The following is an 18,468-nucleotide window of genomic DNA, read 5'->3' as shown; positions in this document are numbered from 1 at the left end:
CCACCCTTTCAGCTACACTGCCATGGCTTTTCCTGTTGCTGCCGTTGCTTCTGTTTCTCTCCATTACATAGGTGTGTTGGGAATAGTTAAATTTATCATATCGCGCCATGGTGTCAGACAATGAGACCAACACAGTTCCCAGAAATCTTAGACTTGGACAAAGAAACTGGGCTTAGACTTTAGGTCATTGCCATTTGAGAAGGGACAAGGGCATATTCAGAACCATGTGGGGATAGATGCTCTAACGAAGGAGGAGAATTTTTGAAAATGAATGGTTAGAAGGAAGGGTGTGATGAGGTGTTGGCACCCAGGGTGGCACTGTGGTGGACAGCTATGGTTTTTGCCAGTAATAGACTGGCTTTGGTGTACTACACCTAGTCATAGGCAGTATGGTTTCCCCCTGGGCACAGTGATCAGTGTTCATGCATATGCGGGTCGCCCGGAAAGGGCCCATTAGGGTGACATCAGGGATTTTTCTTGAAACTATTAGGAAAGAGAAACTAAGCTGGTAGCCTGTGAGCCCAGATAGAGCTGCTGTTGCAAAGGGGGAACCTGACCGAGAACAGAGACAAACAAGAAAGCTCATCCACCAGTGCTGGGGCCTGGACCAGCCACATCTACCCCTGGAACCTGGGCTCAGTATGCTGAATGAAAGGCCCATGGTGTTGGGAGGCTTGGGTAGGGGGCCGGCTATCCCACTTTGTTCTCATGAGACCCAGGTGCACTTGATCCACAGCCTTGGATTGTGTAGCTCTTGGTCACCTAATGGTTGACCCTCCCTTGTACCTGAACTAACCCAGGTGGGCATCTGTTCCTGGCTCCTCCTTCAGCTCCCCTGTGCACTGCATGAGCTTTCAGTCTCTTAGCTGCTTAGGACTTCAATGTCCTCAGCTGAGAAATGGAGATGTAATTCCTATCTCATGGCGTTGCTGGGAGTAGGCAGCGGCTCTCAGACTCTGAAACCTGGTTAGGGCAGGGCCTCACCTGGGAGCTGAGCTGCTCAGAGGACAGCTTGAAGGTGGTTGTGATCTTCTTGGCTAGCACACTGGCCTCGTTGAAGCCAAAAGAGTAGAGGGAGATCTCAGCTATCATGGCGTAATCCGGAACCATCATGGCCACGGGCCGGAAGAGCGCCTGGGGTCCATGGTGTACATGTGAACTGAGAAACAGACCTCCCCTCCAGAGTGTCACCTGCCCTCTGGACTGTCTGGTCCTCAGGAGGCAGCTTCACTGCCCTCCTCCCCTAGTGATGCTTAGATTCTCTTCTGCAGCACACCTGCCATAGCTGAGGCTTACACTCTCTTGTGGCTAGACCACTCTGCCTGTTAGAAACTGGTCCTTTGTGTTGACCTGAACTTGACCCCTGACTTCTCCCAAACCCAGGGACAAGACTGGGGCCTCCTCTCTATGTCTGGGGGTAATGCCTTAGGATCCCTGGGCAGGAGGGCTTCCATGGGGAATCACAGTCTCTGATGTCTAGCAGTTGTGTGCCTTGCATAAATGCTTTAGCATTTTTTAGCCCGGGCCACAGCTCCAGTGCCTCCCAGTGCCCTGGGTGGCCTCCCGGGACTGAACTTACCTTCAGGTTATCGGGCAGCTCTGTGCGGCCAGCGTACCCTGGGTTCATGGTGATAAACACTGCACAGGATGGCACGAGTGGGATCTCGATACCCTCAAACATGAATCGTTCCACCTACGGGGGGAAGGGGTGGATTCACCTGCTCCTCCTCTGCTTGGGCCCCCTCGTCACCTGTTGATGCCCCTGTCCCGGCTATAGCTGGTCAGCCCAGACTGGACCCCTGATCATGAGCTTGCTCTTCTCTCAGGATCTGGTCTAAGATCTCCAGTCCCAGTGGATACCTGTCGCCTTCCAGGTCCCAGCTACCTGAGGTCTTCACAAATCTCCTATCTACTACTCTTTCCACCCTCAACTCCTGCCACTGATTCTCCTCAGACTTGGGCAAGCTCAGCTCTGACTCGGAGCCAGGGCCCTACTGGGGTTCGGTTGTGGCATCTGCCAGCCTCCCAGCCCTTGTCTCCAGGAGAAAACCACTGGCCACTCTGAACAAGGCTAGAAGAAGGACAGCTGGCTAGGGCTTTCCCTAAGGTCAGGAAGTGGGAAGGACTCCTTCATCCACAGCAGCATGGCTGGGAACTGTCACCAGAGTGCGGTAGGGATGTGGAGCTCCCTGACTGGCTATTTAAGCTCCCCAGGGACAGCTCTGCAAGAGGGGAGAGGGAAGTACCCAGTTCCCCATGAGATGAGAGAGGCTGGAACCAGGGCAGGCAGAGTGCCTGGCTTCTCATCCCGCAGGTTGGGGAGCCACATGGTGGTGTGGGTGTGGCAGATACAGATGAAGTGCTGAGGTGGTTACTTGGGGAGGTATGGAGGGAGATGGCTCACCCGCTGTTGCTGTGCCTTCTGGATGGTGGTGATCTGCTGTGCCACCACAGACAGCACCTCAATATCGATGCGATTAAACTCATCAAAGCAGGCCCAGGCCCCAGAGCTAAGTGAGGTGAAAACGTTAGTGGGGATAGGAGTTCAGAACCCACGTGGCACCTCCAAGAACCCCTCTGACTCCACTGGGGAGGAAGCCATCAATGGTGATCTCTGTCAGCTCAGCCAAAACCCACCACCTGCCATCCCTCCCCAGCACCCAGAAGGGCTGAGGCCTTTGACTCCTGTTATCCCATTCTGTCCCCTCCATCATCTTGTAAAGCTCCTCTTAGGCAGTGTCTCCAGCAGAGCTTAGCCTTCCTGCCCCGTCCTGTGCCATCCTCACATCCAGCCTTACCTGGCCAGGCCCTTGAAGAATTTTCCCATGGCCATGAAGTCAAGCTGGTCGGAGCAGTTGAACACAACGGTTTGGATGGCCAAAGCTTTGCCCAGGTCTTTGGTGGTCTCAGTTTTCCCTGTGCCAGCTGGGCCAGCTGGGGCTCCCCCAAACTTGAGATGTAAGGCCCCAGTCAGGGTCAGGTAGCACCTGCAGGAGTGGGAGGAGGAGCGTATGAGCTACGCTCCTTTCTCAGGATTCCCACAGACACAGGGAGAGAGAGCATCCCCTTATAGGGCCCCATGGATGGGGAGCTCTTGCTCCTCCTTCTTCTCAAGGCCCCAGGTGTGCCCTGCCCTGGTTACTGGGGTCAGGACTGCAGCCCTTGACCACTTTCCCAGTGCTTCCCCACCCTACCCCATGGCCCTGCAGAGCCTTGCTCAGAAACCCACTGGGAAGGCTGACCTGTGGCCACGCTTTACTTCCCTTAGTCAAAGCCTAACTCGAAATTCCAGCTGTGACTAAATACTATTGGCAAGAGGAAGCAACTGATTGCTTTAGAAGAGAATTGTTCACTTTATAAAGAAACTTGCCCATTATTTCTCTCAAGATCAATTCTCCTGGCATGTTGGAAGCATAATTTAACTGATAAAAATAGTAAAGTTCACACCCATTAGATGCTTACTGACCTATGAGCTTTACATATCAGCTCATGAAATTCTCATAACCACTCTGAGGAAGCCACAGAGAAAACTGAGGCACAAAGGGATTGAGTCGACTGTTCAAGGTCACTCAGCCTCTGATGGGCAGAGCCAGTTTTAAACCTGAAGCCCGTGTTCCTATCCCTGCAGTGCTCTGATGGACTGGCTTATCAGGGACTGGCTGTGCCTTTCTGTCCCTGTACTTCTGGACCAGCCAGAGCTGGGGGAAGGGTCCAGTGTGGGAAGGCATATGGGGAAAGAATCTCTCACCTGTCGGTGAGGGGCGTGATCACCAGCCTTCCGCTATTGCCTAGGTACTCGTAGCCATAGATGAACTCGGCATTCATGGCTCGGATGTACAGGTTGTTATTTGTCCAGTAGTACCTGGCATTGCAGGGAGATGAGTTCTCAGGTCATGGGATCACAGGCTACCAGGCAGGGTATATGGTCAAAGAGAAGTGGTTCTTTTGGGGAATTAGGGCATCAGGCACCCCTGCTCAGCTTGTCCCAGGGCCTCAAGGGCCAGATGGGATAAGCTTATTTGTTCACTGACTCTCCACCCTCCCCTGCCCCCACATGCAACTGCTCTGGCCTTGGGGGTGGCTAGGCCAGGGACCCCTGCTTCCTCACCTCAGCTGTGAGATCCACTCGAAGTCATTCACACTGACCACGTTTTCCTGGATCAGCTTGCCCACCACATCCTTGGCATGGACCTCAATGACGATTAGTGCTGACAGCACGGCCCGCTGCATGCGAGTCAGCTTCCCCCGCACCAGGGCCACCAGGTCACTGAGCTGCAGGAGTGGGGGGACACTGTTAGGTGCATTCACACTGGGGGTAGGCTCTCCTTTGCACAGAGGGTGGGCTTCTGCCAGGAACAACACTTCTATTCTGCAGGCTTCTGATGGTCTGGGATAGGAGGAGCACAGGGGGGCATTGGTCACATGAAAAGTCTGGCAGGGAAATAAATAAAAATGGAAGTATGTACATGGCATCTATCTCCCTGTAGAGTGTCACCTGAGCCGTCAATGGCCACTGGTAGAACCTGGTGAGGAGCTCAAGGAAGGAGTGTGGTCAGGAACTGGTGCACAGAGCAAGGAGAGCCTGTGGGATGCTGCAGGATATGGCTCCCTGGGAGAAGGGCACCTGCCTGGCGCAGAGCTCTCCTTAGACCCCCAGTCCCTCCCACTGGGGGCTGATCATGAGTCACTCATCTCTGGGGTGTCTGACCATCTGTTCTTTGGATCCAACCCCAGGTCTCTTGCAGGCTCATCACAGGAAAAATCTCCTGGAAGGACTGGGCTCTCCCGGGTATGGGGTGTGTTTGGGGAGCAAATGATGACCCCCTTGACTCCCACCTGTTGGGCAAGCTGGGGGAACAGCTGGTTACTGAGATTGCTAGCCTCCAAGGCCTCTGCCACTTCCATGGTCCAGTAGGTCTGGCACCCAGCGATGGTCACCTGGCCAGGCCAGTTCAGAACCCATTGAGTCCTGGGCATCTGGGGAGATAACACAGTGAGAGCTGACCCAGGCAGCTGCCAGTCCTGACCCTACACTCTTTTTTCTTTAAATGTCATCTGTGCTTCAGCCTTTCAAACTCTGGACTCAAATTGTTAATCTCACTTCAAAAGTAGAAAAGCCATTAAGCTTTGGGCCTCTCAGGGGTGGGCAAATCACCACTTCCTCAGCAGAGGAGACCCTGAAGTAGAGGGGTGGGAGTGCAAGACTTGGGGGACCCATAACCCCGGGTTCAAACCCTGGCTCTGCCACCTGCGAATCACATGCCTTTGGGCAGAAAAGATCTCTGAACTGACTTTGTAGGATAAAGCTTAACTCCAGCTCAGCAGCTGGCTGTGGGACTGGGAGAGGTAGTATGGATGAAGTCCCAACCAAGGCCTGGCACACAGTCAATGCTTGAAACATAACAATAGTGACTGAGGGTCATTAGGAACAAGTCTCATTTTCTGGGGAGTGTTTTCAGATTCCTCCCTGAGCAGGCTGCAAGGACCCCAGCACCCAGAAGCCCTTGGCTGACAGAATAGCAGCAGTGAAGGCTATAACCTGATGATGAGGCAGGCAGGCAGCCAACAAAGGAGCAAACAGAAGGATAACCAGGCTTGGAGGCTGTGCTGGGGTAAGAGGCATGGCTTACCAGGGGATAGGCCTTGATGGCCCTCTCAATGATGTCCCGCACACTGGTCTTCATGCTGCGTTCTACCTCCCGCAGCCAGTCTTCCACATTGCTGGATGGGTAGATAGAGAAGGACAACTGCACCTCCTCACCCTCTGCCGAGTACATGTGTGTGATCTCGAGGTCCTCCTGGAACAGCAGCTATGGGAGAGGCAGGTGAGAGAGGGGGTTACCCCGGGGCGGCGGGGAGGCGGCCCAAAGGCCCTACCTACCACAGCCCCAGGGCTGACTCACCTGTGTCTTTCACCTTCAGAAGAGAGCTTCACCTCAGGGTGCCTCACCTGAGCATCTATCTGAGCTGAGCCTTCCCTGACAGTGTCAGGGAAGGAGGCAAACCCTGCCTGTGAGTACCCCAGCCTGCTTGGGCCCGTGCAGCCTCCCTTGTAGGCAAGGATGAGGATGAGGAGAGTCAGAAGCCTTTGGCCTCATGGGTTTCTCTACTCAGCCAGCACCTCAGTATATTGGGGGAACAGTGGTCCCCTGGATGAGCTGGGAGCCAAGGGCCCCCCAGCTCTGAGCTGGGGGTTCTGCAGCTGACCTTCCTCCCATAGACCCCAGGTGTATCTCCGAGGGCCAGGAATCTCATTCGCCACCTCGTTTCCTGCTAAAAGGACTTTGGGCAAGAGAAGAACTGTTCTCCTTGGAAAGGAGTCCCAGTGCTCCTGGCCCTGAGACCCAAGCCCTGAGCCCCAGACCCAATCACCCACCCGGGCGATGTTCTCGAAACACTTGCGCAGGTGGGGCTGCACGGCAGTGGGGTCCTTTGTCTGGGACAGGATCTCAAGCAGTTCATCATCTGACAGGAAGTAGAATCTGGAGAACAGGGGTAAGGGAATGGGTCATGTGGCTCTGAGGTCCTAGCTGCCCCAGGATCGCTGACACCCTGTGCCTCAGCCTGGGCAAGGTACTTGATGCTCCAGCTTTGTGGGGAGGCACTGACAAGAGTGGGCATGGGCTGGTGCTGCTCACCTGGGGAAGGCGCTCCGTTTTGTCTCCAAGTACTCGCTGAGACCCTTCTGCACCATGTCCAGCAGCTTGTTGCAGTCCCGCAGGCTGTCCAGCAGCTTCTGGTCAGGGCACACGTTGATCACCTGCATGTCCCAGGCCAGAGAGAAACTGGAAGTGAGCATGGTCCAGCTGGGAGGCAGCAAAGCTCAGAGAGCACCCACACTGGCCAGAGACCCACAGTGGGGCCTGGGAAGGAACAGGGGCAAGAAAATGGCCCTGAGCCAGGGGTTGCAACCCTTACCCATCAGTCCCCACAGAAAAAAATCTACGGTCAAAAAAATTAGGGTTAAACAAAGCTAAGTGGTTTGATTTGCTGCAAGATTTATCAGGGCCTTTAAAATGCTAATGTGGACTGCAAATTTCTAAGAGGAGAATCATCAACAGGTTGTGTTTCTGAGAAGCATGACTGGGGAGCCCACTCAGGAGTCACAGACCAAGACCAAAGCCTTGGACTTGCCCTCCAATCTTTCTTGTTCAGGGAGAAATGAGACCAGGTAGCTCCCAACAAGGTGACCAGGACCCTTAGTGGTTTCAGCTGCCCCAACCCATCCCTGTGTGAGCTCGCCTCCCGATTCTCGTAGGCATTCTTCATGATCTTCCTCCAGATCCGTTCCATTGTCTGGTAGCGCTTGCTCTCCACGGGCAACTGCCGGGTGATGTCCTCAGAGCTGAAAATGGGCTCCAGGTAGAGCCAGGCCCTCTGACAGTTCAGCCACTCCTCTAGCACCTCCTGGGCAAGGCATGAACTGTTAGGGCCCAGAGTCCAAGTTGGGTGCTGTCCCCCATGACCTGGACATTTCACCCCACCAGAGTGCTGGGCACAGCACTGGCCACCAATGCCAGTGTCTGTGGGGGAAATTTCTAGATACACTGTCAGCCACAGTACTTCAGGGAACAAAGAGGCTGCATGGATGTCTGTTCTCCAGAAAAATCCCAAGTTCCCCATGGGACATCTGAGCCTCCAGTAGAGCCAGGAGAGCAAATGTTCCCTTTGAAGAAATGGCACTCAAACCAGCAAACCCTGAAGTAACAGAAGAAAGAACTCCAGTGCATGGAAGACCAAACCAGCCTCCTTGCCTGGCAGGACTTTTGGGTCTATGACCCCAGGATTCTCTGAGGTATATCAAGACTTGAGCTTGAAATCTCTAAAAGACTCTCTGAAACATTGGTCCAAGAGAGACATCTTCAAAACAGTCTCCAAATTCTGTCTCCAAATTCCCTTTTCAAAATTTATCTCTTGTCTTTTCCCCTCAATGCAAACTTATTTATTCATTCTCTTCCTTATGAGATGTGTGCCACTGCCAGCTCTGTGCCAGGCGTGGACCAGGCCCATGAGGGCACCAGGAGAAACAGAGGGGAACAAGATGTGGTCCCTGCCCACGAGGAGCGTACAGTCCACTAAATAGCCAGTTCCTCCTCTGAATCACCAGGGGCCTGGCATGAGTGAGAGACTCTGCAAGAGGCACCGACCATGGTAACACCTGGCAGGCTGTGTGAGGAAATCAGTGAGGGATGCTTGATGGTGAGTCTTTGAAATGGAAGGTGGGGATGGAACTCCAGGTAGAGAGGACAGTGTGAGCAAAAGAGGGACAATGCTGACCAGCTCAGGCATATCTGGGTCATCCAGGAAGCACAGAGACAATCCCTCTTTACTTGGTTTCTGGCCTTCACTGGAGGTTTCTGAACATCTCCCAGGAAGGTCCCAGGGAAGGGGCTGTCAGAATCACACTGGTAGGCCTTAAGGCTCTGCAGACAGCCCCTGCCTCTGGCCTTGAAAGCCCTGAAGAGGGGTAGTCCCCAGTGTCCTGGGACCCTCACTACAAGTATGCTCCAAATGAGATGGGAATGAGACCCAGGGCAGAGTGGGAGAGAGCATCGAGGAACCTCAGGACCTTGTGGTGTCAAGCCCAGAACGTTCCAAGACTTGAGGTACTAGTTGTCCCAAGCCCAGTCCTTTGGAGGTCTGGTGGCAGCTTTCATTCCTCTCCTCAGCCACAGCTCCTGACTAAACACTGGTCCACCCCCACGTCCTGAACTGCCTCCTGGAGGAGCCCCATTCTTCGCTGAATGAGGGGCCTATCAGAGTCAGGAGCTGTGCAAACCTGGGCAAGGCACTGCATCGCTTTGAGCCACCTCAGACATCATAAAGAGCCACCTATGGGATACGGGGCTATGAGGGTGGGGAGGAGTAAGGGACTCCCACGGAGGGTCCACCTGGGTCAGCTTCAATTTGTTCTCCCAGGAGTAAATGCGTTGCTCAAACGGCTTCTTGTAGGGTGAGAAGGACATGCTCTGGGTCATGACGATGTGGTCATCGAGCAGCTGTGAAGCCTCGTCTGGGCTCTTGAGGATGTAGGTCTCTGTCTCCTTGTAGGGCAGCACGTTGAACAGGATGGCTGACCACTCCTTCTCCATCTTGTCCAGTGCCTGGGGTTGGGGACAAGTCAGGCTGGACCCTGGGAAGGGGCTGGCCTGCATGCTGTCTGACCAGCACTGGGCAGGGATGAACAGACTCTGCCTGGCCATGATCTTTACTTGAGCCCTCTGGCAAATACTCTCTGTTTATCTGGTCAACAAATCCCCCATGGGCCCTCATCTGAATTCATGGCTGACTGGCTCTACACATTGTTGCATGTGTACCATATGCATGTACCTATGTGTTGGGAGGGAGCTAAGGTGCTGGTTAGGAGCTCTAGTCTCAGTTATAGCTCTTAGTGGCTATGCCACCCTGGCCAGTTGCTGAACCTCTCTGAACCTTAATTTATTCACCTGTTAAAAAAGAGGAATACTATCTGCTCTTTCCTGGAAGAAGAAGTAACTCCGGAGGAGTAACTGAGTAATAACAGGGATGGTGGACACTGAGCCAAGCATTTCACGTACATTATTAATTTACTTAACAGAATGCACCCCAACCCCTGGATCTGGTGAATGACCCCAGGGATGGGGCCCAGTACCACCATACTCCCAAGCGGCTGGCAGGGCCTGGGTGGGGCAGGGTGGGCCTGTTGGTGGCTGCCCACCTGTTCAATGGCATACTCCTTGCCGGCCACCTCGGCCACCTTGCTGATACTCTCAATGTGGTCCTGTAGGTTCATCTCGAGGCAGCGGGCAAACGTCAGGTTGGCTTTGGGTTTGATATTAATGTTGATCTCACTGGACAGCTGCTCCCAGTGTCGGTTCCGCATGCCAGGGTTGCGCAGTCCCTGGATCAGTGGGATGTACGGCTTGAACTCCTCAATGCGGGCCCGGATGTCCAAGGCTACTTCCTGGCAGGCTGCCGGGCAGGGCAGGTGGGTGTGAGAGGCAGCTAGCACAAGCAGGGAAGCAGGAGATAGGCTGGCTTGGCCACCTACCTGGGATGTCCTTGAACTGCTTCACACACTTGTGCATAGTCTTAAAGGACTCAATGACATTCTTTTCCAGCTGCTCAGCATCGATGGCTGACAGGGGGTCATTCATCCAGCTCTCGGACCAGCGCAGCCAGTCAGATGCTGTGGTCCAGAGGTCCAAGTAAGGCTGGAACTCCTTCACCATCCTGGAGAGCTTCTCGTACTGCAGGGGCAGATGAGCTGGATCTGCCTCAGGATGCTCCCAAGTCTCTCTCTATACTATTCCTTCTAGGGCTAGGTCTTCTCCCTCTCCTTGTTCCTGGTTGCTGTCCCTGATCCTATCCCAGTGGACTTGGGCCTGGCCTCTCTTCCTCCTGTCTCCCACAGGCTCTGGGCTCTGAGTGGCTGAGCAAAGCCTGCACTGACCCTCAGGCCTCCTGCCTGGCTCCAGCTAGCCTCCTTGCCTTCAGGGCCAGGGGTGGGTTATCTCCTCTCTGTAGCCTGCTTAGCAGTGCCTCCCAAATGCCGGGGCCCTGCCACCTGGAAGCTGGGTTCTACTACAAATGCCATGTGGCCAAAAATGCCATGGGCTCTTCCTTAAATCCTGTTAAGTTAGGGGATGGTGTGCCCACAGGAGGCCTACATTGGTGATGGGCAAGTTGAAGATACGTTCGCGGTTGTTGTAGAGTATGGCCAGCTGCTGGCAGTCCTTCAGCTGCTTCTTGACCCGCCGTACCTCATTGGCAATCTCATGTGCTCGGGAAATCTCCACGTGGGTAGAAAAGCCAGCTACCACAAGCTATGGGCCAAAGAGCAAGGAGTTAGAGGCCTCTGTGGCCTTACCCGTGTCCACATGTCCCCCCACACACCCAGGGAGCTCGAAGTCCCTGGGTATCAGCATTTCCCAGTTCTGAGGGCACTTTCTTCTCTGGGAGTGAGCAAGTTCCTGGTCCATCACAGGGTAGCTGACTACCCTGTGGTAACATAACAAGCTCAGAGGGAGACCCAGTGCTCTGAACACTGTGCCCATGGGAGTGAGCAAGTTCCTGGTCTATCACAGGCAGCTGACTACCCCGTGGTAACATAACAAGGTCAGAGGGAGACCCAGTTCCCTGAACACTGTGCCCATTGCCCACTGGGGCATGGAGGATACAATAGGAGAGTTGGAGCTCTTTGCTACTCTGAATTCTTCTGGAGCTTGCTGCTCAAACACCCTTCTGGCCTTTCAGTGCATTCTTTTAGCCATTTGTTCATCTATGAATCTGTCCATCAAACATTGACATAGCAACTCCTGAATGCAAGAAGTGAGGCCTAGTCCTGGAGAACTGTGTGTGTGTGTGTGTGTGTGTTTGTGAGGTGGGAGACAGTCCCAGCAGAGCCTCAGCCAAGCCTTACTTGTAGCCCTTCCAGCTTCTCCTGGAAGTTGTTCTGATCCATGATCTGGATTTTGCGGAATTTCTCCTCATCTTCTAAATGCTGCTGCCGCACCATCTCTATCTGTCCAAGGATCTTAGAAGGCCAGTAGCTGGCAGCCCATCTGGTGGGACAGGGATGAGGATTTGGAGGAATGTCACATTGAAAATCATGGGTGGGCAGGCCAGGCAGGGGCACCCAGGGTGAAGGGGAGAATGAAGGATCCAGGTGGCAGCTGGATCCAGCCAAGGTTAGACAACTGGGAAAATGAAGTGAGCTGGGAGGCAACCACTTCTTATGGTGTGGGCCTGCCTGGCAAGGGAGGCAGTCCCTGCCCTAGGATTGTGGTCTGGGAGCTATGGTCAATACCCAGGGAGATGCAGATCTAATGTGCCCAGTGCAGTGAAAGGGCAAGGGAGAAAATGGTGTTAGAAATGAGAGGAGTGATTCTGAGGCAAATTGACAGCCTCTAGTCTGCATTTTCCTGGTGACCAACCAGGGCCGACAGGCCAGCTTCCTTCATATCACATATCAGATCAACTCCCATTGCCTGGCTGACATGGGGTCTTGTGGGATTCAGGGATTCTGTCGGCAGCTGGCCTAGAGATGCTGATCCCTGGGGAGGCCCATCTTGAGCACTGGGATGCCCTGTAAAGCCAGAGCCTTGGGGCTGCTGGGCAGGGCTCCCAGGAGACAGAGCCAACCTCTCCTGAGCTCTAATGTTCCGGAGGCAGCTCCAGCCTGTGGGCAAGGAGTCTCTGGGGCCTTGGTCCCAACCTAAGTCCATTTACACAAGGCTCTTGAGCTAGGTAGGGACATGTGCTCCTCCCCAGGGACTGCCCCGTGTCAGGCTGATGATGGGATAGAGAATGGAGATAGGGTGGGTGTGGGCAGCAGAGTCCCTAGGCCAAAATCCTCAAATTATTTCCTTCTGCCCCACTGGCCACCTAGCCCTGGTCCTGGCCCTGGTCCTGGCCCATGCAGAGCCATGGCCTCTGGCATCTTGGCAGGGCATTTCTGGTGTGACCACATAGCCTGTGGCCATCAGAATATCTGAGAGCCACTGTGGCTCAGCACCTCCCCACTCATCTTCTGCTGTCCGTCCCCTGCATGGGGGTGGGAAACAAGCTCCACTCACTTGTCATTGAAGTCATCTGTGCTGAGGTTGTAAAGGAATTCATCCATGACCTGGTAGTCATCCATGACCTTCATGATCCGTTCCTGCAGGGAGAGGTGGTGATGAAGGACACATGTGTGCCTGGAGGGTGGAGGTAGGGGTTGTATGACTGGAACTAAGGTGGTTAGGTGCTAGAGAGAGGCTCTCTTCCAGAGAAGGAAGGTCTGGGATAGGGGAGGAGACATGGGGTTTAAGGTCAGCATTGGGCTCAGAGCTCCACGGACCATGACTGCCACACTTCCAACCTCTAGCTTCTGACCTATATCTTCCACCCTCCTGACCTCCCAGACAGCATAGCTCTGGACCTCCACCATGGAGCTAGCCTTGTAGCCCCCTGCCCTGAGCCCCACCTGTCCTCTGTATATCTACCTCACTTCCAGTTTCCTGGCTCCTGATCGCCCAGCCCCTGCCTATCTCCAGCCCTCTGACCCTGAACAATGGCCCCATGACTCCCAGTTCCCCGTGTGCCCACCTGACCTCCAACCCCACCAGGCTCCTGGATACCAGCCCCCTCGCCCCCCACACACACACAGCCCTTATACGCATGCCTCACCTCTAGCCCCACCAGCTTCTCGGGGATGCCCTTCATCCACTCACGAAGGTCAGCCAGCTCCTCAATGCTGTTGGGCTTCTCATAGATTTTGCGGCTGATGCTGCGGAAATCCTCACAGATCTGGTTGTAGGAGGAGGGGTCTGTGGGAGGCTGGGTGCCTCTCCTTTGCCTTCCCTGGGGCCTGCTCCATCTCCTTGGTTCCAAGTGTCTCCATATAGGTAACTGCCCCCACCTCATTACATCCTGCAGCTGGCTCACTGGGGAGCTGAGGCCTTGCAGTGGGGCATCACTACTTCGCCCTGCCCAGTCTTCTGTGCCAAGCCAATGCACACAAACACACACATATACACGCACACACACATGCACGCACACAGGACTTTTGAGGCCTACACTTGCACACCCTCAGCTCTGTGAAATGATCTCAGGATGTCCTTTGTGAGGGGTTCCTAGGTCTCTATATGTCTATAGAAAATGAGGTGGCAACTCCCTTCAATCTTGGGATCCCCTCATATTGGATAGTTCCCTGCAGACAGGCAGGTTCAAGGCAGGGTGACTTCTAGATCCTTTCTGTAGACACCTCTGACCCTGCCTGGGGATATCTTACTTGTGGGAGTTCACCATGTATGTGAGAGTACATGTGTTGCTGTGGTCACTGAGGCCAGGCAGGTGGGCACTTACGTCGTCCACCTCCTCATGCAGGTTCTTGCCCAGGATGTCAAGCATAGAAGTGGCCAGGGCCTTGCGCTTCTTAGACAGGCTCTGCTTGACGTTGTCGACATTAATGTAGAAGGGCCCGATGATGATGCTGCTGGGCAGTGAGTTGTCCAGGATCTCTTTCTCCTGTAGGTGGGTAAGCACCACCTCCCGCACCTCCTCGGCTGATGGGCAATGTGTCTGGTAGGCTCTGTGGATGGCAGGTACACATGAAAGACAGAGGGTGGTGAGAGTGTAGGTAGGGATCACACAGACGCACAGACACACACTCAGATGCACGCACATACTTGAGGAACGTGGCGATGTCAGTGTTGTTCAGCTCCAGGAACTTTCTGTATTCCTTGGCATAGGCCTGTAGTGGGACCATGGCTTTGCGCACAGTGTTGGCTATGGTGGCCCGCAGCTCTTCCACCAATGGCTCGTGAAGCCCCACCGACTCCAGCAGGGGGTCACCGCTGATAAAGATGTCCTCCATCACCAGCTATGGAGCAAAGGGTTGGGGGCACAGAGTTGGATGAATCTTGAGGCAGGTGGGCAGAGGGGTTGGAGATGTGATCCAAAAACTGAGTGGACAGCCGTGTGGCCGAGCACAGAGACCATGGTGGGGGTGGGGGCAAGAACTGGGGCTGTGGACCAATACAAAGGCAGAGCCCCATGTGGTCCACCAAGGGGCAGCGTCTTCCTCTGCCTGTGCCTGACTCAGCCCATTGCCAAGGAAAGGAACAAATGAGACAAACATGTCACTGATGGTACTGACTGACGAGCAAGGAAGACGAGAGGACTGCAGTTACAGAGGCTGTTGGATGAGGGGCTTGAGCTGTGTGCAGCTCTGGTGATGAATTGGAACTTTTGACTAGAGTGTGAAGGTCGGTTTGTGTCTACACCTTAGCTAAAGAGAGAGGTCAGGATCTGGGTGGGATCAAGAGGGTTGGATCTGGGTTAGACATGACTATGGCAGGAATGGATTAGCAAGCCCACCTGGCATTGCATGTCTGATACTTAGCAACTATGTGACCTTAGTTAGACTTCTCCCAGCCAAATGACAAAATGGGAATGTTAATGTTTCCCAATTCAGCTCACGGTGAGGATAAAATACTGAGCACACTGTAGCCAGGTAGAACGCTCATGATAAAGTTGAACTGCTCTAATACTTGGGGCAGCACCCTGAGGCTTGGGTAGCCACTAGCAGCCAGGGCAGCAGATGCCCCAGGCCTCAAGCTATGACTGTACCTTTTCCAGCTGGGGTACCGCATGGGTGGCCAGAATGCCCTTGTCAAAGAGGTTGAGCAGAGACGATTCAAACTGCTCCAGCGGTGTGCTGTAGTGCACCCCTGAGCTGTCCAGCACCAGGTCCACAATGAACAGAGGATTCTTCCGGGGCCTGTGGGGCAAAAGCTAGGTTGACTGGGACAGGGACCTGAGGAGTCCTGTGTGCAGCAGGCCCAGCCCTCTGCCCTTCCTGCCAGCATGATGGCCCTTGAGCTTCTCTATGCATGAGACTTGCTTTCTCACTCCTCCCAGAAATGTCCAAGTGACCAGAGGGAAAGATCTAGAATAGCCAAACAGGCTTCTCTGTTCCTGTCACTTGTTTAGAGGTTCATAGGCACTGGGGAGAGGGAAGATCCGCCACGTGGTCTTGAGGTCGTCAGGGCAGGTCGGCCAGGCCCGGGGCACTTGCAATTCCCTGCTCTCCCTGGGAACATACTATCCTTCGCTTCAGATACCGACTACATGCCCACAGACTACTGTCAAACCTAGATCCCAGTCCTTCTGCGCTCTGGAGTGCCAATCACCTACCCATCTGGACTTCTAATGGCCTCTCAAACATCCTGTGTCCCCTGGCTCCTGCCAGCTATCTCCAGGGCTCCATTCTAGGGTTAGACTCCAGAGTCAGCCTTGTCTCCTCTCCTCTCTTCCACTCCCTACATATCCTCCTATAGCCAGGCCCCATAGCACTTCTGCCCATGTACTGTCCCAAATCTGTCCCACCAGATCCCAGCCCCATTACCCTTTGTCTAGACAATGTCAAGAGCCTTGGTCTAACTTCCCTTCTGACTCACTTGTCCCCACAAATCCAAAGCATCATTTTAGAATATAAATCAAATCATCAACTCCCCTCTGATGGCTATTGACCACATTTAGAATAAATCCAGGCCCTACCATGGCCCCAGGAGGCTCTGCATAATCTGGCCTGGTCCCTGCCACCTCACCCATGTCACCCTGACCAGCCCTGCCTACCCTCTCTACTCTGACCACACCTACTAGCTTTACCTTCTTTGACTGCTCCAAGTTCTTTCTCCCCTTCATTCCTCCACACGTGCAGGTCCTTCCACCTGCCCCACATCTCCTCGTGGCTGGCTTCCTCTCAGTCTCAAGTCTTGGCTCAGAGGTCACTTCCTACCTGGCCCCTGGCAAAGACCCTTTCCCCCTGTCTGTCACAGCTCCTGACAAGATTGGCAATGACTGTGTCTATTTATTTTCTTGCTGTCTGAGCCCCTGTGAGAGCAAGGACCATGCCTCTCTTGTTCCCCTAAAACCTTGCCCGGTTCATGGCTCAAAGAATATTTCTTGAATTAGTAACTCAGTGACTGACTGGGAGAATGAAGATCACAGAAGAAATGCAAGCCAGGGCTGGTGGGACATTCTCCAGCAACCAGGGCAAGAGGCAGGCTCTGTACCACCCTAGTGACTGTGGCCTGGCAAGGAATAGTTCTGGTGTCAACAACTGCCTCTGCCAGCCAGGCCTCACCTGTAGGGGCTGTTTATGAGGTCTTCGCCCCAGACCATGTCATCAGTGCAGTCGATCACACTGCAGCAGGCATCGCTGATGAACTGTGAGAAGCTGGCCAGTGAGTCCTGCACCAGGAAACGCAGTGTGTCCTGCAGCATGTACTTGATCATCTCCATCAGCTTGCGTAGCTTCGACATGAGGTACACCTCCCAGTTGGTCTCATAGAGGTTGTACCAGCCCTTGCTCATGTCACGCAGGCTGCTACGCATGGCCACCTTGAGTGTGCTGATCCAGCTGTCCTTGAGGAACATCTGCACCTGGAGTGGCCACAGGTGGTATCATATGGCCACTCCGGGGACCTACTGCCTATAGCCATCACGCTCAGGAACTCTAGGCACCAGGGTGCTCAGGCGGCCTTAGGACTTAGATGATCATGGTGGGATCTCTCCTTAGCCCCAACTTTCTGCCAACCCTCCTGTGACCCTGGGGACCAGGACTGCTCTGCGGGGTGGAGAGAGGGAAGGGAAGCAGAAGGAGGGAGACAGAGAAACCTGGAATGACGCAGAGAGAGACACAGAATGGAGCGGAGAGAAGAGAGAGGGAGCTTTTCTTCTAGGCCTTCTGACAGCTGTCTTATATGAGGCTGCAGCCCTTCTCTATCATACCCTAATCCTCAGGTAGATACAGGGGTGCATGGGGCTTCTGCTCTCTTTTCTAAGACAAAGGTTCTGCTTCAGAGGCCACCAGGGCTGGGATGGAAAGCGACTGGTTCTCTTTTTCTCTCCAAGGTGAGCCATCCCCCTTGGTACCCACCTCAATATCCCTCAGGTCTAAGAAGAGGCGAGGACTGGTTTTAAGGAGAATGGGGCTCACAGCCTCATTGCTGGCTGATCAACCCCGGGCCTCCCCAGGAGCCCCTGATCTGCACCTGTCAGCTCCAAGGCTCTGGCCTGCATGCTGCTGCTCTATGTCCTGGATGCCCACGCACCTGGGAGAAGGTCTGTGACTGGATCTGCTCAAACTCTTCCAGGCGGCTGTACTTAGACAGGTTCGAGTGGAACAGGGCCATGGCAATCACCTTGTTGCATTCGGCGCGTACCTTGCTGAGGGCTGTGATGACCTCCGGCCGTGTGAGCAGGGACACAAAGGTGAAGTCCTCCTTCTGCTCCCGGAAGGGGTATTTGGGGACACTTACCAGTCCTGCAGGGTGGAGGCCAAGGGCCAGTGTCTTAATGGCCTTTGGCCTGGGATACACCAGAGATCAGGACAGATCTAGAGAGTGTTGGTGAAGGGATACAACCCCTGCCTCCTCCCTGGAAGAGACACGCATTTCCCCAGAACCCCTCTTTTCTCAGTGTGCAGTCAAGCACACTGCAGCAGGCATCGCTGATGAACTGTGAGAAGTTGGCCAGCAAGTCCTTCATCAAGAAACGCAGTCTGTCAGTGGCCCTAAAGCCCCAGTGAGGTACCCGCTGTGGGGTGAGTAAATGAACCTCCTTCAGGCCCCTCTGGGTCACAAACTCCTTTGAAAAAAGTGAGCGCTGTAGACCCTCTCTCCATCTGCTCCCACCCATTCTGCACACAAGCCCTGAGGCCCATCTAGGGCCTGCCATGGAGCGCCAAGAAAGGAAGATGTGGGTACCAGGGCCCTAGGAATGTCCACTGTCCATGCCTGACCCAGCTTCCTGGGCACTTCACACACATGGAAGAGGGGTCCAGAAAACAAAATGAGCCGGGATTAGAAGCTCAAAGCAAAGAGGGCTTGGCGGGTCCGGCATCCTATTCTGAGACTCGGTATGCCACCTGTCCAATGGGGCTGCAGCAATGCCAACATACTCTTACTACTGGAGGAAGAAAGGCCATATGTACCCAGA

The 18,468-nt window shown here is 54.2% G+C and overlaps 1 protein-coding gene across 1 annotated transcript in view; it reads right to left on the bottom strand.

Annotated features, from left to right (window-relative positions):
• The window catches only part of DNAH1 (dynein axonemal heavy chain 1), a 72,254-nt gene that overhangs the window by 29,468 nt on the left and 24,318 nt on the right, over positions 1 to 18,468 (bottom strand). Inside the window, exons 10-32 of the mRNA XM_023538030.1 lie at positions 17,583 to 17,794; positions 16,613 to 16,911; positions 15,094 to 15,244; positions 14,151 to 14,344; positions 13,828 to 14,053; positions 13,150 to 13,269; positions 12,558 to 12,640; positions 11,402 to 11,543; positions 10,650 to 10,805; positions 10,031 to 10,229; positions 9,698 to 9,951; positions 8,892 to 9,104; positions 7,243 to 7,407; positions 6,639 to 6,760; positions 6,377 to 6,482; positions 5,631 to 5,810; positions 4,837 to 4,977; positions 4,109 to 4,272; positions 3,749 to 3,862; positions 2,799 to 2,987; positions 2,405 to 2,510; positions 1,580 to 1,693; positions 922 to 1,134 (exon numbers count right to left, since the gene is read on the bottom strand). Of these exons, the coding sequence (XP_023393798.1) occupies positions 922 to 1,134; positions 1,580 to 1,693; positions 2,405 to 2,510; positions 2,799 to 2,987; positions 3,749 to 3,862; positions 4,109 to 4,272; positions 4,837 to 4,977; positions 5,631 to 5,810; positions 6,377 to 6,482; positions 6,639 to 6,760; positions 7,243 to 7,407; positions 8,892 to 9,104; positions 9,698 to 9,951; positions 10,031 to 10,229; positions 10,650 to 10,805; positions 11,402 to 11,543; positions 12,558 to 12,640; positions 13,150 to 13,269; positions 13,828 to 14,053; positions 14,151 to 14,344; positions 15,094 to 15,244; positions 16,613 to 16,911; positions 17,583 to 17,794 (3,863 nt within the window). The remainder of the gene's footprint in view (positions 1 to 921; positions 1,135 to 1,579; positions 1,694 to 2,404; positions 2,511 to 2,798; positions 2,988 to 3,748; positions 3,863 to 4,108; positions 4,273 to 4,836; positions 4,978 to 5,630; positions 5,811 to 6,376; positions 6,483 to 6,638; positions 6,761 to 7,242; positions 7,408 to 8,891; positions 9,105 to 9,697; positions 9,952 to 10,030; positions 10,230 to 10,649; positions 10,806 to 11,401; positions 11,544 to 12,557; positions 12,641 to 13,149; positions 13,270 to 13,827; positions 14,054 to 14,150; positions 14,345 to 15,093; positions 15,245 to 16,612; positions 16,912 to 17,582; positions 17,795 to 18,468) is intronic.

The sequence above is a fragment of the Pteropus vampyrus genome, unplaced genomic scaffold, assembly GCF_000151845.1.
Source record: "Pteropus vampyrus isolate Shadow unplaced genomic scaffold, Pvam_2.0 Scaffold210, whole genome shotgun sequence".
Lineage (NCBI taxonomy): Eukaryota > Metazoa > Chordata > Mammalia > Chiroptera > Pteropodidae > Pteropus > Pteropus vampyrus.
This window is presented reverse-complemented; position numbering and strand designations above follow the sequence as displayed.